This window comes from Arachis hypogaea, chromosome 12 (genome assembly GCF_003086295.3).
Source record: "Arachis hypogaea cultivar Tifrunner chromosome 12, arahy.Tifrunner.gnm2.J5K5, whole genome shotgun sequence".
Classification (NCBI taxonomy): Eukaryota; Viridiplantae; Streptophyta; class Magnoliopsida; order Fabales; family Fabaceae; genus Arachis; species Arachis hypogaea.
The window spans coordinates 72716530-72744503 of NC_092047.1; the positions used below are offsets into that span (position 1 = coordinate 72716530).

Sequence of the window (27974 nt, forward strand, 5' to 3'; positions counted from 1 at the left end):
TAGAATTTATTAAAGATATCATAACTGAAGGGAAAGAATGGAATCAATAGAGATTCATAGGAATTTTTCCACGGCAAATCAGTGATCAAGTACACCAATAAGTTAGGCTTCACGAGATTGAAGATGATGAGGGAGAAGCAGTTTAGAAATGGATAAAATATTTTTTGTCCTAACTTATCACTGTTTAATCCTTCGTCATCGCTTAAATGAGAATTCATTCTCTTTCCAACCACCACCTTTTGAATTTTCTTTAATTTCTCGATAGCAGTTTTAGTTTTTTTAGACTTCCTTCAGTTTTAGTTTTAATTTCTCGACAGTAGTTTTAGTTTTTTTAGCATCTCCTCAAGAGTTATATCAACATTAAATAGCCGATCTTTTCCATAATAATCATCTTCACTATCACTAAAATGAAGATAAGAATCAGCCTCATAATCCAAGTCATCAGAGTCATCCTCCTCTTTACTATTCTCCCCATCAACAACATTCTGAACCACTTCTTTAACATTTAAATGGACATCAACCATTTTCTAAATTTGGGCCTCCACATCCACCTCCCTACTTTGAGCCTCCACTTCAATATTTTAGGCCTTTCTAATGTTACTTGACCCACTATCAACATCTACACACTCTTCCTCAATAGCCTTACTCCCACTCCTAACATCTAAATAACCAATGTCATAAAAGAAATCATGAGCGACTGAAGTCTTATCTACTACATACAAGTCAACCACCATTTTTTCAATTCCTATATTTGCCATTTTGATTGTTTATTTATCACCCCTCAACAACTTCAACCCTTCTAATCCTAACTCAGCATCTAACCACATTACCCTAATGTTCTCAACAATGTACCCAAGTTTTTCAATCACATCATACGCCTCCATAAGACCATCTCCAGTAGGGAACTCATCCCAATTTTTATTTATCAATGTTCTGAAAACTGGACCGGACCGACCGGTTGGACCGGTTTAACCGTGAACCGACAGCATTAACGGTCCGGTCAGACATATAAAACCGCTAATCAGAAAACCGGCAAAAAATCATTGAACCGGACGAGACCCGGTCGGTCAGACCGAACCGGAACCCGGCCGGTTTACACAAAAGAGGGTAGTTAATTCGTTTCTTTCTCCCGTTCTCCCTTTCTTTCTTTCAGTCAGAGAAATCAGTCAAATCACACCAACGCAACCACAAAACCCTAGCACTGTAAGCGTACACTGCCACAAGGAGTGGCATACTGCCGCCGTCCGTCGCACTCAAACTTCGCCATTCATCATCTAGCTTCCCTCGTGCTCAAAGTCTTCAACCCCTGTTCGTTGTCACCGATCGCGGTTGCTTCCTCGAGCTCGGCGTCCGTCGTCTTTGTCTGCTCAGCCGCACTTCCGTCGCCGTTTGTTTGCCGTTCACGTTCGCGTCTTCGTTCGCGTTCGCTCGGTGGTACGCAGAAATTGTGATTACACTTTGATTATGTAGAATTCATCGATATTTCTTTCCCTGGTAATGGCGCCAAAAACATGATGCCAATACCATGGTTCACAACTTCGCACAACTAACCAATAAGTGCACTGGGTCGTCCAAGTAATACCTTACGTGAGTAAGGGTCGAATCCCACGGAGATTGTAGGTATGAAGCAAGCTATGGTCACCTTGTAAATCTCAGTCAGGCGGATATAAAATAGTAATGGGGTTTTCGAAAATAATTAATAAAATAGGGATAGAAATACTTATGTAAATCATTGGTGAGAATTTCAGATAAGCGAATAGAGATGCTTTCGTTCCTCTGAACCTCTGCTTTCCTGCTATCTTCATCCAATCAGTCTTACTCCTTTCCATGGCTGGCTTTATGTGATACATCACCACTGTCAATGGCTACTTTCGGTCTTCTCTCAGGAAAATGATTCAAATGCCCTGTCACGGCACGGCTAATCGTCTGGAGGCATCACACTTGTCAATGGTTTCATCCTATCCTCTCAGTGAAAATGGTCAACGCACCCTGTCACGGCACGGCTATTCATCTGTCGGTTCTCGATCATGCTGGAATAGGATTTACTATCCTTTTGCGTCTGTCACTACGCCCGGCAATCGCGAGTTTGAAGCTCGTCACAGTCATTCAATCATTGAATCCTACTCGGAATACCACAGACAAGGTTTAGACTTTCCGGATTCTCTTGAATGCCGCCATCATTCTAGCTTACACCACGAAGATTTCGATTAAGAGATCTAAGAGATACTCATTCAATCTAATGTAGAACGGAGGTGGTTGTCAGGCACGCGTTCATAGGGAATGATGATGATTGTCACGTTCATCACATTCAGGTTGAAGTGCGAATGAATATCTTAGAAGCGAAATAAGATGAATTGAATAGAAAATAGTAGTACTTTGCATTAATCTTTGAGGAACAGCAGAGCTCCACACCTTAATCTATAGAGTGTAGAAACTCTACCGTTAAAATTACATAAGTGAAAGGTCTAGGCATGGCCAAATGGCCAGCCCCCTAAAACGTGATCACAGGATCAGAATACAATCCAGGATCCAGGATGTCTAATACAATAGTGAAATGTCCTATTTATAATAAACTAGCTACTAGGGTTTACAAAAGTAAGTAATTGATGCATAAATCCACTTCCGGGGTCCACTTGGTGTGTGCTTGGGCTGAGCTTTGAGTGTTGCACGTGTAGAGGTCCTTCTTGGAGTTGAACGCCAGCTTTTGTGCCAGTTTGGGCGTTCAACTCTGGTTTTGGATCCTTTTCTGGCGCTGGACGCCAGATTTGGGCAGAAAGTTGGCGTTGAACGCCAGTTTGCGTCGTCTAAACTTGGGCAAAGTATGGACTACTATACATTTCTGGAAAGCCCTGGATGTCTAATTTCCAACACAATTGGAAGCGCACCATTTCGAGTTCTGTAGCTCCAGAAAATCCACTTTGAGTGCAGGGAGGTCAGAATCCAACAGCATCAGCAGTCCTTCTTCAACCTCTGAATCTGATTTTTGCTCAAGTCCCTCAATTTCAGCCAGAAAATACCTGAAATCATAGAAAAACACACAAACTCATAGTAAAGTCCAGAAATGTGAATTTAACATAAAAACTAATGAAAACATCCCTAAAAGTAACTAGATCCTACTAAAAACATACTAAAAACAATGTCAAAAAGCGTATAAATTATCCGCTCATCACAACACCAAACTTAAATTGTTGCTTGTCCCCAAACAACTAAAAATAAAATAGGATAAAAAGAAGAGAATATACTATAAATTCCAAACTATCAATGAAACATAGCTCCAATCAGATGAGCGGGACTTATAGCTTTTTGCCTCTTGAATAGTTTTGGCATCTCACTTTATCCATTGAGGTTCAGAATCATTGGCATCTATAGGAACTCAGAGTTCATATAGTGTTATTGATTCTCCTAGTTCAGTATGATGATTCTTGAACACAGCTATTTTATGAGTCTTGGCCGTGGCCCTAAGCACTTTGTTTTCCAGTATTACCACCGGATACATAAATGCCACAGACACATAAGTGGGTGAACCTTTTCAGATTGTGACTCAGCTTTGCTAGAGTCCCCAATTAGAGGTGTCCAGGGTTCTTAAGCACACTCTTTTTTTTTTCTTTGGACCTTGACTTTAACCGCTCAGTCTCAAGTTTTCACTTGACACCTACACGCCACAAGCACATGGTTAGGGACAGCTTGGTTTAGCCGCTTAGACCAGGATTTTATTCCTTTAGGCCCTCCTATCCACTGATGCTCAAAGCCTTGGGATCCTTTTTATTTATCCTTGCCTTTTGGTTTTAAGGGTTATTGGCTTTTTTCTCTTGCCTCTTGGTTTTAAGAGCTTTTGACTTTTTCTACTTGCTTTTTCTTTTTTTCTTTCTATTTTTTTTCGCCTATTTTTTTTTCTGCAAGCTTTGTTCTTTGCTGCTTTTTCTTGCTTCAAGAATCATTTTTATGATTTTTCAGATTATCAAATAACATGTCTCCTTGTCATCATTCTTTCAAGAGCCAACATATTTAACATTCTTAAACAACAACTTCAAAAGACATATGCACTGTTCAAGCATACATTCAGAAAACAAGAAGCATTGTCACCACATCAATATAATTAAGCTAAGTTCAAGGATAAATTCAAAACTCATGTACTTCTTGTTCTTTTGAATTAAAACAGTTTTTATTTAAGAGAGGTGATGGATTCATAGGACATTCATAACTTTAAGACATAGTTACTAACTACTAATGATCATGTAATGAAGACACAAACACAGATAAGCACTTAACATAGAAAATGAAAAACAGAAGAAATAAGAACAAGGAATGAATCCACCTTAGTGATGGTGGCGTTTCCTTCTTGAGGAACCAATGATGTCCTTGAGCTCTTCTATGTCTCTTCCTTGTCTTTGTTGCTCCTCCCTCATTGCTATTTGATCTTCTCTTATTTCATGGAGCATGATGGAGTGCTCTTGATGTTCCACCCTTAATTGTCCCATGTTAGCACTTAATTCTCCTAGGGAGGTGTTGATTTGCTCCCAATAGTTTTGTGGAGGAAAATGCATTTGAGGCATCTCCGGGATTTCATGGTGATGAGCTTCCTGCGCCTCTTGAGCTCCATGAATGGGCTCTCTTGCTTGCTCCATCTTTTTCTTAGTAATGGGCTTCTCTTCCTTAATAGGAATGTCTCCTTCTATGAAAGCTCTAGCTGAGTAACATAGATGGCAGATAAGATGAGGAAAAGCTAGCCTTGCCATGGGGGATGACTTTTCGGCTATTTTGTAGAGTTCATTAGAGATGACTTCATGAACTTCTATTTTCTCTCCAATCATGATGCTATGAATCATGATGGCCCGATCCACAGTAACTTCAGATCGGTTGCTAGTGGGAATGATTGAGCATTGAATGAACTCCAACCATCCTCTAGCCACAGGCTTGAGGTCCAATCTTCTTAGTTGAACCGGCTTGCCTTTGGAGTCAATCTTCCATTGAGCTCCTTCCACACATATGTCCATAAGGACTTGGTCCAACCTTTGATTAAATTTGACCCTTCTAGTGTAGGGGCGTTCATCTCCTTGCATCATGGGCAAGTTGAACGCCAACCTCACATTCTCCAGACTAAAATCTAAGTATTTCCCCCGAACCATTGTAACGTAGTTCTTTGGATCCGGGTTCTTACTTTGATCATGGTTTTTGGTGATCCATGCATTGGCATAGAACTCTTGAACCATTAGGATGCCGACTTTGTTGGATGGGATTTGTTAGAACTTCCCAACCTCTTCTTTGAATTTCATGTCGGATCTCTGGATACTCATTTCTTTTGAGTTTGAAAAGGACCTCGGAGATCACCTTCTTCTTGGCCACAACATCATAGAAGTGGTCTTGATGGGCTTTGGAGATGAACCTTTCCATCTCCCATGACTCGAAGGTGGAAGCTTTTGTCTTCTTTTTCCCTTTCTAGAGGATTCTCCGGTCCTAGGTGCCATCAATGGTAATGGAAAAACAAAAAGCTTATGCTTTTACCACACTAAACTTAGAATATTGCTCACCCTCGAGCAATAAAAGAAAGAATAGAGGAAGAAGAAGAAGAAAATATGGAGAAGAGGGGTGAAGTGTGTTTCGGCCAAGTAGAGAGGAGAGGGTTGTGTTGTGTGAAAATGAGGAAGAATAGAGGGCTATATATAGGGGAGGGAGGGGAGTTAAGGTTTGGCCATTTAGGGTAGGTTTGGTTGGGAAGAGTGGATGGATGTGAGTGGTGAAGAGGTGATGGGAAAGAGAGATTGAGGTGATTGGTGAAGGGTTTTTGGGGAAGGGTGTTTATGGGATTGTGTTAAAGAGAGGTGAGAAGAAGTGAGTGGAGGTAAGTGGGGATCCTGTGGGGTCCACAGATCCTGAGATGATCCTGTCGGGTCTACAGATCCTGAGGTATTCAAGGATTTACACCCTTGCACCAAATTAGGCATGCAAAATGCCCTTGCACGCAACTCTGGGCGTTCAGCGCCAGGTTGGTGCCCATTTTGGGCGTTCAACGCCCATTTACTGGCCATTTCTGGCGTTGAACGCCAGAACTATGCTTGTTCTGGGCGTTCAGCGCCCAGATACTGCCCATTTTGGGCGTTCAGCGCCAGAACCATGCTCTGTTCTGGCGTTGAACGCCAGACAGATGCTTCCTCCAGGGTATGATTTTTCTTCTGCTGTTTTTGATTCCGTTTTTAATTTTTTTTTGTTTATTTTGTGACTCCACATGATCATGAACCTATAAAGACATATAACTAAGAAAAATATAGTTAGATAAATAAAAATTGGGTTGCCTCCCAACAAGCGCTTCTTTAATGTCAATAGCTTGACAATGGGCTCTCATGGAGCCTCACAGATGTTCAGAGCATTGTTGAAACTCTCCAACACCAAACTTAGAGTTTGGATATGGGAGTTCAACACCAAACTTAGAGTTTGGTTGTGGCCTCCCAACACCAAACTTAGAGTTTGACTGTGGAGGCTTTGTTTGACTCTGCTTTGAGAGAAGCTTTTTATGCTTCCTCTCCATGGATGCAAAGAGAGATCCTTGAGTTGTAAACACAAGGTTGTCCTCATTCAATTGAAGGATTAATTCTCCTTTGTCCACATCAATCACAGCTCTTGCTGTGGCTAGGAAAGGTCTTCCTAGGATGATGGATTCATCCTCTTCTTTTCCAGTATCCAGGACTATGAAATCAGCAGGGATGTAAAGGCCTTCAACCTTTACTAACACGTCCTCTACTTGTCCATAAGCCTGTTTTCTTGAATTGTCTGCCATCTCTAATGAGATTTTAGCAGCTTGCACCCCATAGATTCCCAGTTTCTCTATTACAGAGAGGGGCATGAGGTTTATTCCTGAACCAAGGTCACACAGAGCCTTAAAGATCATGGTGCCTATGGTACAAGGTATTATGAACTTTCCAGGATCCTGTCTCTTCTGAGGTAATGTCAGTTGATCCAGATCACTTAGTTCATTGGTGAACGAGGGAGGTTCATCTTTCCAAGTTTCAATACCAAATAATTTGGCATTCAGCTTCATGATTGCACCAAGAAACTTGGCAGTTTGCTCTTCAGTAACATCCTTATTCTCTTCAGAAGAGGAATACTCATCAGAGCTCATGAAGGGCATAAGGAGGTTCAATGGAATCTCTATGGTCTCTAGATGAGCCTCAGAGTCCTTTGGTTCCTCAGAGGGAAGCTCCTTATTGATCACTGGACGTCCCAGGAGGTCTTCCTCCTTGGGATTCACGTCCTCTCCTTCCCTTACAGGTTCGGCCATGGTGCTTATGTCAATGGCCTTGCACTCTCCTTTTGGATTCTCTTCTGTATTGCTTGGGAGAGTACTAGGAGGGATTTCAGTGATCCTTTTACTCAGCTGGCCCACTTGTGCTTCCAAATTTCTAATGGAAGACCTTGTTTCATTCATGAAACTTGCAGTGGCCTTGGATAGATCAGAGACTAAGTTTGCTAAATTAAAAGTATTTTGTTCAGAGTTCTCTGTCTGTTGCTGAGTGGATGATGGAAAGGGTTTATTATTGTTAAACCTGTTTCTTCCACTATTGTTAAAGCCTTGTTGAGGCTTTTGATCCTTCCATGAGAAATTTGGATGATTTCTCCATGATGAGTTATAGGTGTTTCCATAAGGTTCACCTAAGTAATTCACCTCTGCTATTGCAGGGTTCTCAGGATCATAAGCTTCTTCTTCAGGAGAAGCCTCTTGAGTACTGTTGGATGCAGCTTGCATTCCATTCAGACTCTGAGAAATCATATTGACTTGCTGAGTCAATATTTTGTTCTGAGCCAATATGGCATTCAGAGTATCAACTTCAAGAACTCCCTTCTTCATAGACGTCCCATTACTGACAGGATTCCTCTCAGAAGTGTATTTAAACTGGTTATTAGCAATCATGTCAATGAGTTCTTGAGCTTCTGCAGGCGTTTTCTTTAGGTGAATGGATCCACCTGCAGAAGTATCCAATGACATCTTTGATATCTCAGATAAACCATCATAGAAGATATCCAAGATGGTCCATTCTGAAAGCATATCAGAAGGACACTTTTTGGTCAGCTGCTTGTATCTTTTCCAAGCTTCATAGAGGGATTCACCTTCTTTCTGTCTGAAGGTTTGAACATCCACTCTAAGCTTGCTCAGCTTTTGAGGAGGAAAGAACTTGGCTAAGAAAGCCGTGACCAGCTTATCCCAAGAGTTCAGGCTGTCTCTGGGTTGAGAGTCCAACCAGATTCTAGCTCTGTCTCTTACAGCAAATGGGAAAAGCATGAGCCTGTAGACTTCAGGATCCACTCCATTAGTCTTAACAGTATCACAGATCTGCAAGAATTCAGTTAAGAACTGAAAAGGATCTTCAGATGGAAGTCCATGAAACTTGCAGTTCTGCTGCATCAGAGAAACTAATTGAGGTTTCAGCTCAAAGTTGTTTGCTCCAATGGCAGGAATGGAGATGCTTCTTCCATGTAAATTGGAATTAGGTGCAGTAAAGTCACCAAGCATTCTCCTTGCATTATTATTATTTTCGGCTGCCATCTCCTCTTCCTGTTCGAAAATTTCTGAAAGGTTATCTCTGGATTGTTGTATTTTAGCTTCTCTTAGTTTCCTTTTCAGAGTCCTTTCAGGTTCTGGATCTGCTTCCACAAGAATGTTCTTGTCCTTGCTCCTGCTCATATGACAAAAAAGAGGGCACAGAAAAATAATAATAATAGGGATCCTTTTTACCACAGTATAGAGGTTCCCTTATGTGAGTAGAAGAAAAGAAGAAGAAATTCGAACACAGATAGAAGAGGGGGTTCGAATTTGGTGAGTGATGTGAGGAAGAGATCTTAGTAGATGAATAAATAGATAGAATAAGATGAGAGAGAGAGAGAGGATTTTCGAAAATAATTTTTTTTGAAAAAGAGTTAGTTGATTTTTGAAAATAGTTTTTGAAAAAGGTTAGTGGTTTTTCGAAAATTAAAATGAAAAAATTAAAATTTTAGTTAATTAAAAAGAAATTTTTGAAAAAGAGGAAAGATATTTTCGAAAATTAGAGAGAGAGAGAGAGAGAGTTAGTTAGGTAGTTTTGAAAAAGATAAGAAACAAACAAAAAGTTAGTTAGTTAGTTGAAACAAATTTGAAAATCAATTTTGAAAAGATAAGAAGTTAGGAAGTTAGAGAAGATATTTTGAAATCAAATTTTTTTGAAAAAGGTAAGATAAGAAGACATTTTTGAAAAGATATGATTGAAATTAGTTTTTGAAAAAGATTTGATTTTTGAAATCTCAATTAATGACTTGATTCACAAGAAATCACAAGATATGATTCTAGAACTTAAAGTTTGAATCTTTCTTAACAAGTAACTAACAAACTTTAAATTTTTGAATCAAAACATTAATTGATGATGTTATTTTCGAAAATATGATGTAAAATTAAGAAAAAGATTTTTAAAAAATATTTTTGGAATTTTCGAAAATAACTAAAAAAATTTGAAAAAGATTTGATTTTTTGAAAAAGATTTTGAAAAAGATGAGATTTTTAAATTGAAAATTTGATTTGACTCACAAAAACAACTAAATTTTAAAAAGTTTTGAAAAAGTCAAATCTAATTTTCGAAATTATGAGAGAAAAGAGGAAAAGATATTTTTTTTATTTTTTTTTGAATTTTTAATGATGAGAGAGAAAAACATGAAAACTATGCAATGCATGAGAATTTCAGATCAAAACATGTGATGCATGCAAGAATGCTATGAATGTCAAGATGAACACCAAGAACACTATGAAGATCATGATGAACATCAAGAACACATTTTTGAAAAATTTTTAATGCAAAGGAAACATGCAGGACACCAAACTTAGAATTCTTTAATGCTTAGCCACTAAGAATTCAAGAATGCATATGAAAAACAAGAAAAGACACAAAACATGCAAATGCAAAGATCAAACAAGAAGACTTACCAAGAACAACTTGAAGATCATGAAGAACACTATGAATGCATGAAAATTTTCGAAAAATGCAAGATGCACATGCAATTGACACCAAACTTATAACATGACTCAAGACTCAAACAAGAAACAGAAAAATATTTTTGATTTTTATGATTTTCTAATTTTTTTGGATTTTTTTCGAAAATTATTTGAAAGACAAAAATAAGGATTTTAAAATTTTTAATATGAATTCCAGGAATCTTGCCATGTTAGTCTAAAGCTTCAGTCCAGGAATTAGACATGGCTCACTAGCCAGCCAAGCTTTCAATGAAAGCTCCGGTCCAAAACACTAGACATGGCCAATGGCCAGCCAAGCTTCAGCAAACATAGATACCTCTCATGTATACAACAGCTGATATTTCATCCAACTTCATATACTTATGAGTGGAAGGCTCAGTCCAAAAGAATTTAGACATGGCTTTACAGCTAGCCAGGCTTCACATGCTTCATGAAACACTAGAATTCATTCTTTAAAAATTTTGAATAACAAATATATTTTTTTTTTCGAAAACAAAAGAAAAATTTTTGAAAGATTTTTTTTTGAAAACTTTTTGAAAACAGAACAAAAAGAAAATTACCTAATCTGAGCAACAGGATGAACCGTCAGTTGTCCAAACTCGAACAATCCCCGGCAACGGTGCCAAAAACTTGGTGCGCAGAAATTGTGATTACACTTTGATTATGTAGAATTCATCGCTATTTCTTTCCCTGGTAATGGCGCCAAAAACATGATGCCAATACCATGGTTCACAACTTCGCACAACTAACCAGCAAGTGCACTGGGTCGTCCAAGTAATACCTTACGTGAGTAAGGGTCGAATCCCACGGAGATTGTAGGTATGAAGCAAGCTATGGTCACCTTGTAAATCTCAGTCAGGCGGATATAAAATAGTAATGGGGTTTTTGAAAATAATTAATAAAATAGGGATAGAAATACTTATGTAAATCATTGGTGAGAATTTCAGATAAGCGAATAGAGATGCTTTCGTTCCTCTGAACCTCTGCTTTCCTGCTATCTTCATCCAATCAGTCTTACTCCTTTCCATGGCTGGCTTTATGTGATACATCACCACTGTCAATGGCTACTTTCGGTCTTCTCTCGGGAAAATGATCCAAATGCCCTGTCACGGCACGGCTAATCGTCTGGAGGCATCACCCTTGTCAATGGTTTCATCCTATCCTCTCAGTGAATATGGTCAACACACCCTGTCACGGCACGACTATTCATCTGTCGGTTCTCGATCATGCTGGAATAGGATTTACTATCCTTTTGCGTCTGTCACTACGCCCGGCAATCGCGAGTTTGAAGCTCGTCACAGTCATTCAATCATTGAATCCTACTCGGAATACCACAGACAAGGTTTAGACTTTCCGGATTCTCTTGAATGCCGCCATCATTCTAGCTTACACCACGAAGATTCCGATTAAGAGATCTAAGAGATACTCATTCAATCTAATGTAGAACGGAGGTGGTTGTCAGGCACGCGTTCATAGGGAATGATGATGATTGTCACGTTCATCACATTCAGGTTGAAGTGCGAATGAATATCTTAGAAACGAAATAAGATGAATTGAATAGAAAATAGTAGTACTTTGCATTAATCTTTGAGGAACAGCAGAGCTCCACACCTTAATCTATGGAGTGTAGAAACTCTACCGTTAAAATTACATAAGTGAAAGGTCCAGGCATGGCCGAATGGCCAGCCCCCTAAAACATGATCACAGGATCAGAATATAATCCAGGATCCAGGATGTCTAATACAATAGTGAAATGTCCTATTTATAATAAACTAGCTACTAGGGTTTACAAAAGTAAGTAATTGATGCATAAATCCACTTCCGGAGCCCACTTGGTGTGTGCTTGGGCTGAGCTTTGAGTGTTGCACGTGTAGAGGTCCTTCTTGGAGTTGAACGCCAGCTTTTGTGCCAGTTTGGGCGTTCAACTCTGATTTTGGATCCTTTTCTGGCGCTGGACGCCAGATTTGGGCAGAAAGCTGGTGTTTAACGCCAGTTTGCGTCATCTAAACTTGGACAAAGTATAGACTATTATACATTGCTGGAAAGCCCTGGATGTCTAATTTCCAACGCAATTGGAAGCGCACCATTTCGAGTTCTGTAGCTCCAGAAAATCCATTTTGAGTGCAGGGAGGTCAGAATCCAACAACATCAGCAGTCCTTCTTCAACCTCTGAATCTGATTTTTGCTCAAGTCCTTCAATTTCAGCCAAAAAATACCTAAAATCACAGAAAATACACAAACTCATAGTAAAGTCCAGAAATGTGAATTTAACATAAAAACTAATGAAAACATCCCTAAAAGTAACTAGATCCTACTAAAAACATACTAAAAACAATGTCAAAAAGCGTATAAATTATCCGCTCATCACTCGGCGTTCACCGTTCGCGTTCACTCGCTGTTCACCGTTCGAGTTCGCATTCGTCTGGAAGCCACGTTGCTCTGCTTCAAACTCTGCGACCAACCCGCGCCTCCACTCAGCCGTCGAACTGCTCTCTGTTGTCCCCGCCGTGAGTTTCCTAAACCCGCCACCAGACAATACACTCACACAACACCAATACTCTTCTTCAAACTCTGCAACTTCTGATTTCTATTACAATAAGTAATTATTTGATTTGGTAGTGGTTTGGATTTTTTCATAGACTAAATTAAAGTTACAATAGTTATGTTCTCTTCTCTATCACATTGAAATTAAGCATTGAATTCTCTTATTTCGTTTTAATTTTGCCGCACTCAACATGTTTGATGAAATGCTTTAACCATATTTCTGGTTGGTTTTATAATTTCTAGCTTTTAGAAACTAAGTTGATTGCATGTGAAATTAGAATAATTGGATCATAGTAATTAGGAAATTTTAGCTGTACAAATAGCATCTTTGCAGAAAACATATTAGCATGATGATTCCACTTGCATTAGTGTTCTTCTGGTAAAATTTTTTAACTGTTATTGTGAACTTGTTAATTTGCTAATTGTTCTTGTGTTCTTCTGTTACTTTTAATTTTTTTTGTTTTGTTGTGATTTTTTGTTCTTGAATTTGTTAAGTTGATAATTTGGTAAATTGTTGGGCTGCTGTTGTTTTAATTTGTCAAATTGTTAGGTTGCTGCGACTTAATTTGTTGGATTTTCTATTTAGGTCTTGTTCTTGTTTATTTGCTAAATTATTGTTGTGTATTTATTGTTTATTTGCTGGATATTGGTGATCATTGTCTTTGAGATTATTTACTATGCAGGTTTAGTGTCATATTGTCATCACTGTTTTGGAATGTTTTATAATGTACTCATGTTTGTTGCTGTTTTGTAATTGCTGGTTGTAGGTTTAGTGTGATTATTGGTTAATGTTTTGTAATGTTTGGTGCTAAATGCTGATTGTTGAGTTCAGATATGGTTGTTTATTTTGACTTAGGTAAAGGGACTTATGGTCATTTTTTCCTGCCTTATACCGATTCAGATGATTATTTTCAAAGGATGAGCACTTATTTATGTATCGTGAGAAACTGTCTTTCTGTGTGTTATGAACATTTGGTGAAGCCTGTATTGTACCTACTCAAAGCTTAGTTTTACCAAATGGTCTTCAAAACAACTCATCCAAAATGCTACTGCACAAATCCAAGTCTATTGTCTCTAAAAGCCTGTATGCACCTTCATTTGGTGAAGCCTTTCTAGCACTAGTCCACTACCAACTTTGTTATTAATAATGTTATCAACTTTATTTATCCGAGTACTATGTTTATTTTTTAGTTGGATTTATGATAATTCATTTGATATTCTTCCTATTCTTGTCAGATATTTCTTTTAACATTTTGTGTACTGATGAGGGATTGTACTTACTTGGTATCATGCTTTCATCTGGCAATTTTGCATTTAATATAAAAAAGGAAAATCCTAAGAGAGTAATTCACCACTCCATTAGAAAAACTTCATACTACCTTATACCCTCAACTTAATACTTGCATATTTATAATTTATTTATTATTCTATTTTAAAACGGTTTTTTCGGTTGAACCACTGGTTAGACCGATTGGACTAGTAAACCAGTGAACCAGTAACTAAAGCGGTTTGATGACCGGTCCGGTTCTCAGAACCTTGCTATTTATGGTCCACCTGTCATAAAAAGTAACTCCACATCAGTTTTGCGTCATAAATAGTAAATAGAAACTCAAAGCATCTTTCTCTTCTCCATTAGGAGGAACTAACTTTAGTCCCTGTTGTGGTCTCACTTAATTAATTAATTAAAATACTTAAAATTAATGTAACTAATTTTTTTCAATTATATAAATTAAATTTATAAATTTAAAAATAATTCACTATTAAAAGATATTAATATTAAATAAATTCATATATAACAATAATACACAATATATAATTTGGGATTACACTAATTTGTAAAATTAGTTAATACAAAAAAAACATAATTAAGCTCTATAGTTGACGACAAGCATTGTGAAATCGCCATATGTGTTCAATCAAGTCCTCTTTCAATTGTCTATGCTGCTGCCTATTTCGAGGTTGGGCATTTCTTTGGAGGAATTAATGGTATGGTGAAAAATCTTCTTCTCCCAGCTGAGGTTGTGATAAGCCATTTTCGACATCATCATACTCTAAGCCTTGGCAAGCTTTCAACAATCATATTATGCAATATAATACAAGCTCTCATTATGTTGGCAAGCTTCTTCTTTTCCCAAAAGCGAGCTGGACCACGTATAATTGCAGAGCGTGCTTGCAACACTCCGAATGCTCGCTCCACATCTTTTCTTTGCCCTTCTTGGTATTGTGCAAATAACTTGCGTTTCTCCCCTTGTGGCTTTGAGATTGATTTGACAAATGTGGCCCATTCAGGATAAATACCATCTGCTAAATAGTATCCCATAGTATAATTATTACCATTAATAGTATAATTTACCTTCGGAGCACGGTCATTTAGAATATCATCGAACACTGGAGAACGATCTAACACGTTGATATCGTTATTTGAACCAGAAACTCCAAAGAACGCATGCCATATCCAAAAGTCTGAAGATACTATAATATCAGGTACTATGGTTGCAACCCCACGATAACCACTCATGTACATACCTTTCCACACCTTTGGACAATTTTTCCATTGCCAATGCATGCAGTCAATGCTACCCAACATGCCAGGAAAGCCACGACCCTCCGCCATTTGTAGCAGGCGTTGTACGTCATTTGGATTTGGTTTTCACAAGTATTCATCCTCGAACACCAAAATGACACCTTCAACAATTTTTTCCAAGCATTCAATTGTAGTGCTCTCGCCTATGCGCACATAATCATCAACAGCATCAGCTGCTATGCCATATGCTAACATCTGTATGGTAGCGGTACATTTTTCGAGTGGTGACAAGCTTCTTCTTCCAGTTGTATCAACCCTCTGTTGGAAATACGGATAGACGTTTGAGAGAGCGTCTACTATCCGAAGGAACACATGTCTTCTCATTCGAAATCTCTGTCGAAAAATGTCAGCATTATACACCGGTTCATCTGCAAAGTAATCTTGAAAAAGGCGATCATGTCCTGCTTCTCGATCTCTGTTGATCCATCTACGAGGAGTTGGGATAAAGCTTCTATCGATATCTTCTTCTTCTGAATCTTCGAGTAAACACTCATTGATCCAATTATCTATGAGTGTGTTATCTTTCCGTCTTCTTTTGCCATACAAAGCCTCATTAAACATATCATCAAAATTTCTAGCCATATCTAGAAATGTAATTTTTAGTTCTCTTTCGAGGTGAGAAACAAGAGTTGAAGTGGAGTTGCAGAGTCATTGATAGTTAATATTTATAAGTGTGTCTGCAATAAGTACCTACTCCTCAACGGCTAGTTTAACAATAGCTACTTAACGGCTAGTTTTGCAACGGCTGGTTTTGCAACGGCTACTTAACGGCTAGTTTTGCAACAATCACTTTCATGAACAATAACGGCACAATAATATTGACTAATTTAAAAAATTACATCAGAAATAAATAAAACAAACTACATCACATACTAGTAATACGCAATAAAAATAAGAACATACTACATAACTCTACGAATACAAGGAACCATTAAGTAAACCACTTGGCGATTATTTTCTCACATGCAATCTCATGAAGAGCTTGTCGTTTTTCACTCATTGTAAACGTGTCAGCATTAAGTATTTGCATATCCATTTCCCTTTCCCTTTCCTTGGTCATCCTTTCCATTTCCCTTTCTTTTGCATTTATCTCCATTTCTTTAATATACCTCTGAGTTTGTAATTCTTGTTCTTTCATTGCCGCTTGAGCTTGTAATTCTTGTTCTTTCATTGCCGCTTAAATTTGTAACTCCTTCTCTTTGATTGCCATAATCTTTGTTCTATGTTTCCTCTCCTCTTCTTTTTCTTTTTCTTTTTCCCTATCCATTAGTTCCTTTTTTTCTAACATTCTTAATATCTTTCATGAGAGATAATTTTTTAACAACTGATAATTTCTTTTTGCTAAAATCTTCAGACATTTGTGCTTTTCCCTTACCTTTTTGCTTGCTCTTCTTTGATCCTTGTGGGCGAACGGGAGAGTCCACACCGGGTTCATCAGCCAACGGTGTTTCTGGGTTTGATGAGGATGAGTATGCTCCAGTTGCACTAACCTTGGTTCTCTTTGAGCCGCCACTCTGTGTAGGTAGTTGGCTTCTCCATTTTTGCTCCAAGCAAAGCATGTTTCAATGCCTCTCAAAAGTGAATTTTTGACCATAATTTGTGGAATAAAGTTTATTGGCCAACTCCTTTATATCATCAGCGTTCGAACCACTCCTAATGTTTCGACTAGCTTGATCATAGCAACTAGCAAATTGTGCAACAGCCTTGTTAATCTTATACCATCGTTTCTTACATGCAACTACCCCCCTTGTCATGTCGGAGCAAAATTCTACACAGTAGCTATGAATTCGACTCCAAAATGTTTCCCCCTTTTGATCGGTACCAGCTATAGGGTCAGTTGAAACATTAAACCATGCACTGATCAGCATCTCATCCTCTTTCCAATGCTAGTGTCGAATACTATCTTGCCTCCGATCTTCAATATCATCATCATTGAGGTTGATAGCATCTAATCCACGAGGGTTGGCAAAATCTGAATATTGCGAATTTGGACTACATTGTATAGGAGTCTGAGAGGATGGGTTAGAAGAGCCACCAACACCAGATGAGTTATGTCTTGATGCACTGAATTGAGTTGGAAATGGCACGAAAGTTGGAGTAACATTTCTGATAGAGGGGTTAAATATAGATGAAAATGAAAAATGTGGTGTTTGTGAATTTTGATTTTGCGATTGGAATATAGGAAATTGATTATTATAAGGAGCTTGAAAATTGAAATTAGAAAGATTTTGTGGATTTGGATTTTGAAATGTATTCGGTAGTGTCAAGTTTGATTTGGAACTTGAGAGTTTGAGGTTTGAGATTGTTGGGTATTTGGAATTTGAGAAAAGTTTTGTAAGTAATTGAAGAAAGAGTTGAGTTGATTTGGATCCATTTTTTCGAACAAAAAATAATATTAGCAGAACTTTGATTTCGTAAACTTGGAAGAAGATAAAGAAGAGTAGTAGAAAGTGTGAGAATAGAAATGTATCTAAGTGGTATATATAGAGTAACAAAATATTAATTTATTAATAATAACGGTAACATAGTAACGGCTAGTTTCTAACGGCTAATTTTACAACGGCTAGTTTTGCAACGGCTAATTTAATATAATAATATAAATAATATTCAATATTAATTATGATATAAATGATTAATTAAATAAAAATTTAATTATTTAATCTAATTAATTATTATAATTATTAATAAATTAATTACGATTTAATTATGCCAATGAGTTATAGCTCAAATGGCATAGTCTCCCCATACTCAATTAAGAGGTTGCGGGTTCGAGTCTCCTATCTTTGGTAAAAAGAAAATTACGATTTAATTATTATTTAAATATTTAATATAAATCATTAATTAAATAAAAATATAATTATTTAATATAATTAATTATTATAATTATTACTAAATTAATTATTATTTAAAATAACCAATCCAACAAAAAATTATTTTGTAAAATATAAAAATTAAATTTATTTTTTGATGTAATTAAATTTAATTAATTATAATTTAATATAATAATATAAATAATATTTGATATTAATTATGATATAAATAATTAATATAAATTATTAATTAAAAAAAATTTAATTATTTAATCTAATTAACTATTATAATTATTAATAAATTAATTATAATTTAATTACTTAATTAATTATTATAATTATTATTGAATTAATTATTATTTAATTATTTAATATCACTATTTAATTAATTAATATTTTATATAATTATTTATTTTTTAAATAACTTGCCAAATGGCAAGTGTTGATTGGATAACAGGAGTCCCCATTCAGAGGGACTCCTCCTTCTCGAAATTAGTGTGAAAACTCACTTTCTTCTCACTCCAACGCATAAATTCTCCTTTCCCTCTAACACAACAATAACTGGGCTCCAATTTTTCTCCCGTTGGAGATGCTCTAACACTCCATCTATTTCTGTCACACCAGTCAACTGTTGTCCCCTCACCATCAATATATTCACTTTTATCCTTATCACTACAAAACCTACCCCTGTGATGAACCCTAACACTGAAATCATCCATCCTGCCATTATAAAAAAATTTCCAAAACAGAGAATAGGGTAACAAATTATTCAAAAATATAGACCACGTAAACATGATATTTTTCACAAAAACACAACAAAAACCCCTCAATTCCTCACTACAATAAAAACCTAACAGCAATGAAGAATGAAAAAAGCCTAAACCCTAACCGTTCAAACAATGCAGTTTCAAAATTAAATGGTAGCCTATTTCGTCAGAAACCTTAATCAGAATGGCGCTACCTCAACCTCTCCCAACGGCTACCTCGTCGGCAATTGGTGGCTGCGTAGGTGTCTCCCTCGTCTCGCAATCGGCATTCTGCTCCCTCTTTTTCTTTGTCTACTCCTTGCCGAGATTCTGCTCCTCACAATCGTTGATGAATGCACGGCGTTACGTTTACTCCCTCGTCGATGACTAAACCCTAACCCAGAATCCTTGCTTGGCGTCGACGACGTCACCACCTGCGTCGTCCTGCACGTCGTCGCAACGAACTGAAGAGAATGGCGCGACGGGTGACCACCCTCCAAGTCGGATCTTGTTCGTGTGACTCTGTGTTCTCTGGCTTTGTTTCTTCGTAGCAAAGGGAAAACAAATGGGAAGACATTTGAAAAGGATAAGAAAAGGGAAGTCGTCACTTAGGTTATTCACACAGGGATATTTTGGAGATTTCACTTTTTTTTGTCACATCTCATATTTCATTTTGCTACATCACTAACCTTTATTACTGATCTGAACGACGTTAATTTAAAAGATAGAGTTGATGCAAATCGAATTTTTGGGACAAAATTTAAATAAATTAAAATTTAAAAATAATTTTAAAATTTTTAATAAACTTCAAAAATAAAAAGTATATTTTACTTTTTAGAAATTTAATATGTTTTTCTAATAAAGTCAAACAAATTTTAAAATTAAATATTTTTTTCAAATAAAATTTTTATTTCATAGATATAACATTAGTTTAGTTTTTTTGTAGTTAATTTTGTCGATGTTCAATCCACTTTTTAAATCCCTAATTATATTCGAAGTAGTGCTTTTAATAATAGATCATTAAAAATAACAATAAAGAATATATTCCAACAATTATATATATATATATATATATATATATATATATATATCAAATAATTTTATTTGTATTTATTTTTTATATTTAAAAGTTATAACCTATATAATTAATACATTAATTTTAATTTAAAAATTAAAAAATATGAATTCTATTGTTTTTTTCGATTAATCTTTTTGTGCAAAATTTTTGATAGTTGACTGATTTTTGTCATTTGTCCAAAAACCACAATTGAACCATCGAACCGGCCGAGAACCGGTCGGTCGAACCGAACCGTGACCCGGCCGGTTTTTTGAATAAGGGGAAAACGAAGAACGCGTTGCTCTGTGCTGTGCCCCCTCCCCCTTTCGTTCCTAACTTTCCTTCCTTCATTTGTTCATTCTCCTCAGATCAAAGAAAGAAAACCCTAGCTACCCTCCACAGTCGCCGAACGGAGTGAGTGAGCCATTGCCGCCGTCCGTGGTTGTCCGAGGCTTCTCTCTTCTTCCTCGCTCGGCGTCCATCATCCATCGTCTTCGTCCTGCGCGCCGTCGTCTCGTCGCCGTTTCGTTTATAACAAAAAAAAAAAAAAACAAAGCTTCGGTAGCGCTGAGAGCTCCTTGCCCCCTTCTCTCCTTCTTCACTCTCCAGAACTCAACTCAACTCAACGTCAAGGCCTCTCAGCCGCCGTTCGTTTGTCCGTCGATCCACTGCCGCCGTCTGTTCGTCAAACCCCAGAGCCCAGAGCCCCAGACTTCAAAGGTCAGTTCACTGCTCAATTCTTCTGCATTTTTTTATGCCCTGTTTAATGATTATTTGATTACTGATTATTTGAATGTTTTGTATTAAATATTTTGAATCATTATTTGATTTCTGATGAGCCCTGGTTCTGCTGTGTTCCTGTTTTGTATGTTGTGATTTCGCTGATTATTGAAGATCTTGTGATAATTGATTATTTGATTACTGCATTATCGTCTTTTGCACCTTTGTTGTCAATTCATATGTAGATGTTAATGGTTTGACATTCAACAGGATTTAAGATAGCTTTTCTTATTATTTTTGTTTTTTTTAATTTTTTTTTATTGTGAATTGATATTAAATTGGCCCTTCTGTGTCTTTCTCTTTATAGATGCTTACCTGGGTATCCCTTCAAATGTCCCAAGCTGCAGATTACTCCTGAGAATGGCTTATCAGAGAGTGACACTGATAAACTATTTTCACTCCTCCATGATCAGATATGATCCCAGTTTATACCTCAGTATATGTCTCTACCCGTACGCATCAATGTTGTTGAATTGTTGACCTTTGGTGCATTTATTGTGCTGTAGGTAGTGTTGTAGTAATATTTATGGCTAGGATGAAATATTGGTTAGCAATAGAATGCTTTGATATTTTTGATTCCTTGGTGTCAATGCTGAGAGCAATTAAGAGCAAGCATGTGTTATGATGCCCAAGTTGGTAGAAAGGGAGCCACAAGGTGGAAGAAGTATCAAGTATGTATTATTGAATTAAAAGATTTTTAAAAGCATGATTTGTACATTATCTAAAGAAAGTTGAGGTAGGATTCATATTGAGGTAGTTGAGACCTGAATGGCAAGAACAAGTTACTAAACCAAGCATATTTCTATGTGATCTTATTTTGAATTCTTCATGTGTTCTTTCTTTTAATTCTTTGAATGTAACAACTGATCTTTCTTGGTACCCAGGAGTTTACTAGACATGTTTCAGTTCAATTATTTCCTCACTTCATTTCATTTAATCATATATTCATGTTCTTTTTCTTTTCGAAAATTAGTTGCTCTTTTTATTTACATAGCTGTTATGACATAGTTTGTTTGTTGAAGCTTCAGTTTTTACTAAAATTGAAGCCTTTCTCTTAATTCATGTATTTTTATTTCTTGTTTATTCTGAATTTTGGTTACAATTTGATCTAGTTGGAGGCAGGGAAGCAACTTTTAACTCAGCGAGGCTATCTTCGCTTCCGACCGTAAATGAAGAAGAAGCATCCTAGAGAAGCTTTCTAACAGCATTCAGTTGTTTGTCATCAAATTAGAAACCTTGGACAATGATTCTTTAGAGTGTTTTTATTTATAATTATATTTTAGAGTGTTTATTTATAATTTATTTATTATTTTATTATAAACTGGTTTTTTCGGTTGGACCACGGTTGAACCGGTTGGACCAGTGAACCAGTGATAAAAACGGTTTGATGATCGGTTCGATTTTCAGAACCTTGCCATAAATATAGTAATTCTCTGACATTCCCATTAAACTAGGGTTTCACTTTCTCAGAAAAATAAAATTTTATTTTCCCTCATCCTTTTCAATCTTACAGGGTGTCATCTCTCTTTCACAATCAAATCTTGTTCCGGATCAAATCATCATCGTAATCTTTCTGTTTATACTTCTCCGATAATCTCATTTCTGCATTCTCCGGTCTTTACTTTTCGTGGCGGTGGCATCGGCGTCGGCCACCCAACGTGCAAAGGCTGTGCTGTTCTCTCGTGTGCTAGGCAGCTAACTGGCTCTATCGTCCAAGAGTGGTTGGTTCCAATTTTCATTATCACTTTAATATTTGTTGCTGTACTTATTCATTCTTTTGGTTATTCTTGTTTTGATTGCGCGTATACATGTATTTTGGTGTGTTAAGACTTGATGTATGTTTATTTGTTGAATTTCTATTGAATTTGCTGAATTAATTGCATGCCTTATGAGTAGAAAATTGCTTAGATTGATTAGATTTTATAACTTATATGTCCAATTTTCTGCATTTTTTTGCCTGTATTTTTTAGGGAAAAAGTCTATGGGGCCAGCAGTTTAATTAAAATCTGGCCAGCACTTAACCAGCAAAAGAAAAGTAAGCAATCTTTTATCATTAGATGTAATTTCACACCATTAAAAACACTAATGATGGCTAATTGATGGCTACAAATTACAAAACTTACTGGCCCCTTAACACTCCTCATTTTTTAGGTAATTCGCCATTTCTCGTGACATCATACGCTATATTCTATGGCAGAGTTTTGGCTCGCCACCATGAGCTGCCATCTACAATAACCTTCAAGTTGATTGATAGTTATTTGTTTTCATTGTTATTCATTCAATTATCCTCTCACCAATGTTTTCCTCTCTATTTTTTTGGGTCATATGACCAGCTGCACAGATGGATTTGGAGACTGAAAACAGATTAGCTGCTATGCTTATGAGGGAAGCAGCTGAATTGCGGCGACAGTCTGAACAGGAAGGTGTTCTGGCTTATCTTCATAAGTCTAATGCAAGGACTCGGCCAAATTCATGTTTCCTCACTGCTACTGTACGTGGGGTACAACAAGGTTGGTTCTTAGTCACAAATTTTAGATAGAACTTGGCTATTTTTGTTCTAGATTATCTTATGATTCAGGTCTGTTCTTTCAAGGAAGTTATATTACTATGCATGAAAGAATGTCTGTATATCTGATCCAGTGGGGCTTTTCCTGTTTGTAGTAGAAAGTTTATCTATTTATCTAAGTTTAACTTAATGTTACACAATTAAATAACTTTTATTGGACTACTTTTTTATAAAAGCTATCATCGGATTAGAAGCTTATATACTATAGATCATGTATATGAAATTTCATCTCAATTCAGAATCATTTGATATACCTTTTTATAGATAAAAATCAACGATAATATAAAAATTTAAAACACACATGCCTATGGATTGTTACAATAGTCTTATTGATGTATATTTACAAAACTTGGTACAAATGATCTTCACGATAGGTGATTGTGGTCAACAATTAGATTGAGAAAAAATAACTTTGTTAGATAGATATAAACAGTTTAAATTTGCTTAAATTAACACTGGTGTTATTTGATCTTTGCTCTCTCTCTTACACGCACACACACACACACACACACACACACACACAGATATATATATATATATATATGCCTTTGTCAAAATCTTGATCATCCTACATTCCTCTAACCTCCGAATCATCTATGGCAGTTTTGAGATCAGCCATAATATAGTGACATCTGATATTGACGACTGTGTTCCTTATTATCTATGGATATTTCTTAGTTATAGAACATTATGGTATGCCAACCCCATCATGTGGGATAAGGCTTAATTTCTGTTGTATCAATACAGCTTTGTTGTTATTGCATTTAACCATGTTGAAACTTCATTTATTGAGGATCTAGATAATAAAATGGCCATCCTCCTCTTGTCTGTGTTGTGCTATAATTTATGTCAATTGTTTATTAATTTTTTTTCATATCAGCAAATCGAGCTGTGGAAGTGAATGAGATGTGGCGAGTGCGACAGAAAGAATTGGAACTTGATAAACAGGCTAAAGGCACCACGAAAGATAAAAGCAGTGGTTACAAAAGCCACACGGATCGTGACTCATCAGGAATCTCTAGACGATATGCTGCTTTTGATAATAGCTTGAATGCCTCTTCTTCATGTTCAAGTAAAAGAGAATGGGATGAGTGTGGATCAAAAGATAAAGGAAGTTCTGACAAATACTACAAGGATATTAGTAATAGTAACCTATCAAGAAGCATGAGTAGACATGGCAATTTTCAAGAACCAGAGTATAATCCAGAACCAGAAGGTATAAGGGATGAAGAGATGGAAGAGTTTCTTCATACAAGGTATTGCTACTTTCTCTTGTATTCTGATGTGTCATTTACACTTAGTCTTCATTTTTGTTTAAGAGACATTAGTTTGGTGCAGGAAAAAGCGAGGCAGAGGTGGCATCGGTCCCAGAATGGATGAGACTGGGCCTTACCTTCCGCCCCATCCAGATGGGGAAGCTAGTCCTACACCGGATGCAAGGGAGCGCCGTCTTATTTATGGTCCTGAGAGGCTGTCATCAGGGAAGTCGAATGAATCTTCAGAAGAGGAGCTTCACGATAAAAGGCTGAAAAAGCAAAGAAAGTCTCACTCTGGCAACTCAGACAAGGAGCACTCTAACTCTAAGAAGCACAGGTCCAAAGAAAAATCAAAGCACAAGAAAAAGGAGAAAAGAAGAAAACACCGTCACTAAGAACTTTTGTGGAATTTGATATTCACTGTAGGTAACTTTAGAAAATTTGGAAAACTAACATTTTTACTTTGTACATATATTGCGTAAGATCAGAGATGTGGGTAAATTTATCATATACAAGTTGAATAGTAGTAAGCTAGTAGGTAAATGCAATTTGGCAAGCATGGGTGAGATTTATGCCTACAAAAAGTTACAGCAACTTTTAGTTGGCGAACTATTGACAAATGAAATTCATGTAGAGATTTGTGGAAATTTCATCAAGCAGATTTAACATCATAATATCCATCCAAACTTCATTCTTTTCGTTGAAACTGGCAAGCTACTTTGCGTAGATCTCATATTGAACTAAAAATATTTAACTCATTCTAGAAAATTTCTTAGTTAAATTTAAGAAATCGTTATTTCCAAAAGCAAAACTAAAACAACATTAAAATGAAATATATTGTTTTTCTGGAAGTAAGAAAATCCGATGGATTTTATTTGATTATGGTCAGAATTTTGTGAATTCTACGCATGTGTCATTTCTTTATTTTTTTCTTTTTCTTGTTTTATGTATTTATATCAGTTTTTATTTTTTAATGACAATTTTATAAAAAGTTATTTTTACAGAAAAATAGTGATAATATATTTTTGTGTATAACTAATTTTTTATATATACATGTGCTAGATTGTTTGGTAAAGTTTTATTTTTCAAAAGTAATTTATTAAAGTTGACTTTGGATATATATAAGTGTCCATACCTTGGTCTATAACTTAGTCGTCTACAACTTAGTCAGATTCGAAATGAGTAAAGCCCAATCAACACTCTACATATATCAGATCTTCATTATTACTACACCCGACATTATAAGAGGTCGGACATGGCGACATGAGTCTACTCTTATCTAAACAAGTAACTAGCTTCTAAGATATCTCCTATTAATCTAGAAGGGAGATCTCAACAACCTCTTTAACAAAAGGGAACGGTTATCCACCATCGAAGGTGGAACTACTCTAAAAAGTGGTTATTGACTCTACATCTACACTTACAAATATCCTAACACCCTCAGGTATTCTTTGAACCCAATCTACTAAAATCATGCCTAAAACCCATGCTAACTTAAGCATCGGAGACCCTTGCAGCTACCACCCCACCTTCTCATGAAGAACTCGGACAGCAGCACCTCATTGCCAGAAGATGCCGAACACTGACCTTACAAAAGTCTGGGGTCCAAACTCATCCGTTTCAGGTAATTCTAGAAACATTTGCGCCGTGCTGGTGACTTGGAAATCAAGACCGTACAATGGCGGACGACATCCCAAAAGATGGACATATCGCTTTCGACTCAGAAGCCCGAGAAGAAGAGCAATACAATGATGAACGGGCGTTAGTCATACCTCCCCAAGCTAACGAAGGGAGAGGTGCGAGCAGAGATGCGCACACTTCAAACCGAGAAGGACACAGGATAAGCTCAGAAGTACATAGACCTAAAGCATTCGGGCCAAGAGATCCTACAGAGATCATGGGACTTGTCCACGGATATCAAGGTCAACAAGAACAACTTGAACAGGAGCTAGAGCGACAGCAAGAGTCTGAAAGATTACTGAAGAGGGAAGTCTGACGACGAAGGGAATTAGAAGAAAAGCTCTTGATGTTGGAATCCGACTTTAAGGGAAGAAAAACCCGAGCAGACCGAGAAAAAACACCTCTGACAGGCGAAGATCTATTCATAGAAGAAATCATGCCGGTTAAAATTCCTAGAAATTTTAAAAGGCCGGACATGGGTTTTTTTTATGGAACCACCGATCCAAGACATCACCTAAGTAATTTCAAAAGCCGCACATACATGGCAGACACATCAGATGCAACCCGTTGTATAGCCTTCCCAACTATGTTAACTAAGGCGGCCATGAAGTGGTTTGATAGTTTACCACCTAGAGTGGTCACATGCTTCGACGATCTGGGAAAAAGTTTCCTTACCCGATTTTCCATTCAAAAGGATAAAGTCAAGCATGCACCAAGTTTCTTGGGAGTAAAGCAAAAAGTCGGGGAGTTCCAACGAGTTTATATGGAGATTCAACAAAGTATGCTTGGAGATTCATGGCCTACCTACCGAAATAGTCATCATGAGACTAGTCAATGACCTCAGGGAAGGACCTTTATCTCAATCCATATCCAAGAGACACCCGACCTCTTTGTATGAGGTACAAGAGCGAGCTGAGAAGTACATCAATATGGAAGAAACAACTCATTTAAGGGAACTTGCTCTGAAACAACACAACCAATATTTGTCTTGGGATAAAGAGAAGGAATCCAAAAAAAAAAGAAGAATACAACTCAGACAAAATTCGAAAGTATCAAAACTACATCACATTACGAGTATCGCTTGTTGATGTCTATAGAGAGATCTGCCATACAGAAAGATCCCTCCTTCCAGGCCGATCAAAAATAAGAAACGAAGAAGTCGATCAGAATACTGCGAGTACCGTAAAATCCACGACTATTTCACCAATGATTGCTATGATTTAAAAAATGTAATAGAGAGATTTGCCACATAGAAAAGATCCCACCTCCCAGGCCGATTAAAAATAAGAAAGGAGAAAGTCGGTCAGAATACTACGAATACCATAAAATCTACGCCCATTCCACCAATGCTTGCTAAGATTTAAAATAATGTAATCGAAAAATTGGCAAGGGGAGGCCGGTTAAATAGGTATTTAGTGGAAAGACCAGATGATCAGAGCAAAAGAAAAAGAGATGAAAAAGACAGGGGTCGTCAAGACTGACCTCCATGAACTTCGAAATTGACTTCCTTGTGTCTGGGCATGCTGCCCAGCCTGAATCTGAGAACCCAGTTAGATTGTAATCTACCTCTGAAGTGAAGAACAACCCTGCTGCTGGCTCCCTTTAGGTACCTGAGCACATGATGTGCTGCCTGCATATGTTGGGTGGTCGGACAGTCCAAAAATTGATTGAGCTTTTCCACTGTATGACTGATATCTGGTCTAGTGTTGGATAAATACAACAGCCTCCCAACTAACCTTCTGTAGCCCGAGTGATCCTTCAATGGCTCCCCTTTTTCTCTGGACAACTTCATTGTATAGTCTAAAGGTGTAGTCGCAAGCTTGCATCTTCGAACCTTGTCTCCTTTAAAAGATCTATGACATACTTCCTTTGATAGAGGGCAATCCCTTTCTTTGACCTTGCATCCTCCATTCCTAAAAAGAATTTGAAGTCTCCTATATCTTTGATCTTGAACTTCTTATCC

The 27974-nt window shown here is 37.0% G+C and overlaps 1 protein-coding gene and 1 non-coding gene across 3 annotated transcripts; both read left to right on the plus strand.

Annotated features, from left to right (window-relative positions):
- The first annotated feature begins 8032 nt into the window (after positions 1–8032).
- LOC112731488 (small nucleolar RNA R71) lies at positions 8033–8140 on the plus strand. Its single transcript, XR_003167262.1, has one exon. It is a non-coding gene; the product is annotated as a small nucleolar RNA R71 (small nucleolar RNA).
- An 11896-nt stretch (positions 8141–20036) lies between these two features.
- LOC112727523 (uncharacterized) lies at positions 20037–25005 on the plus strand. 2 transcript variants are annotated; one of them, XM_025777301.3, is made up of 7 exons: positions 20037–20449; positions 20817–20961; positions 22023–22230; positions 22480–22544; positions 22843–23019; positions 23956–24331; positions 24414–25005. In XM_025777301.3, the coding sequence occupies exons 2-7, from the start codon at positions 20925–20927 to the stop codon at positions 24724–24726; spliced, it is 1176 nt and encodes a 391-aa protein (XP_025633086.1). In that variant the 5' UTR covers positions 20037–20449; positions 20817–20924; the 3' UTR covers positions 24727–25005. The 2 variants fall into 2 exon arrangements, with proteins under 2 accessions (XP_025633086.1, XP_025633085.1); XM_025777300.3 differs by having other exon boundaries at positions 20817–20945.
- Positions 25006–27974: the final 2969 nt, after the last annotated feature.

Bases quoted from the DNA above. Each gene is read 5' to 3' on its own strand.
- LOC112727523 (XM_025777300.3), top strand. From the start codon at position 20,870: ATGGCTTATCAGAGAGTGACACTGATAAACTATTTTCACTCCTCCATG. The intron at 20,946-22,022 runs GTATATGTCTCT...TCAATCTTACAG, and splicing joins TGATCCCAGTTTATACCTCA to GGTGTCATCTCTCTTTCACA. The intron at 23,020-23,955 runs GTTGGTTCTTAG...TTTTCATATCAG, and splicing joins TGTACGTGGGGTACAACAAG to CAAATCGAGCTGTGGAAGTG.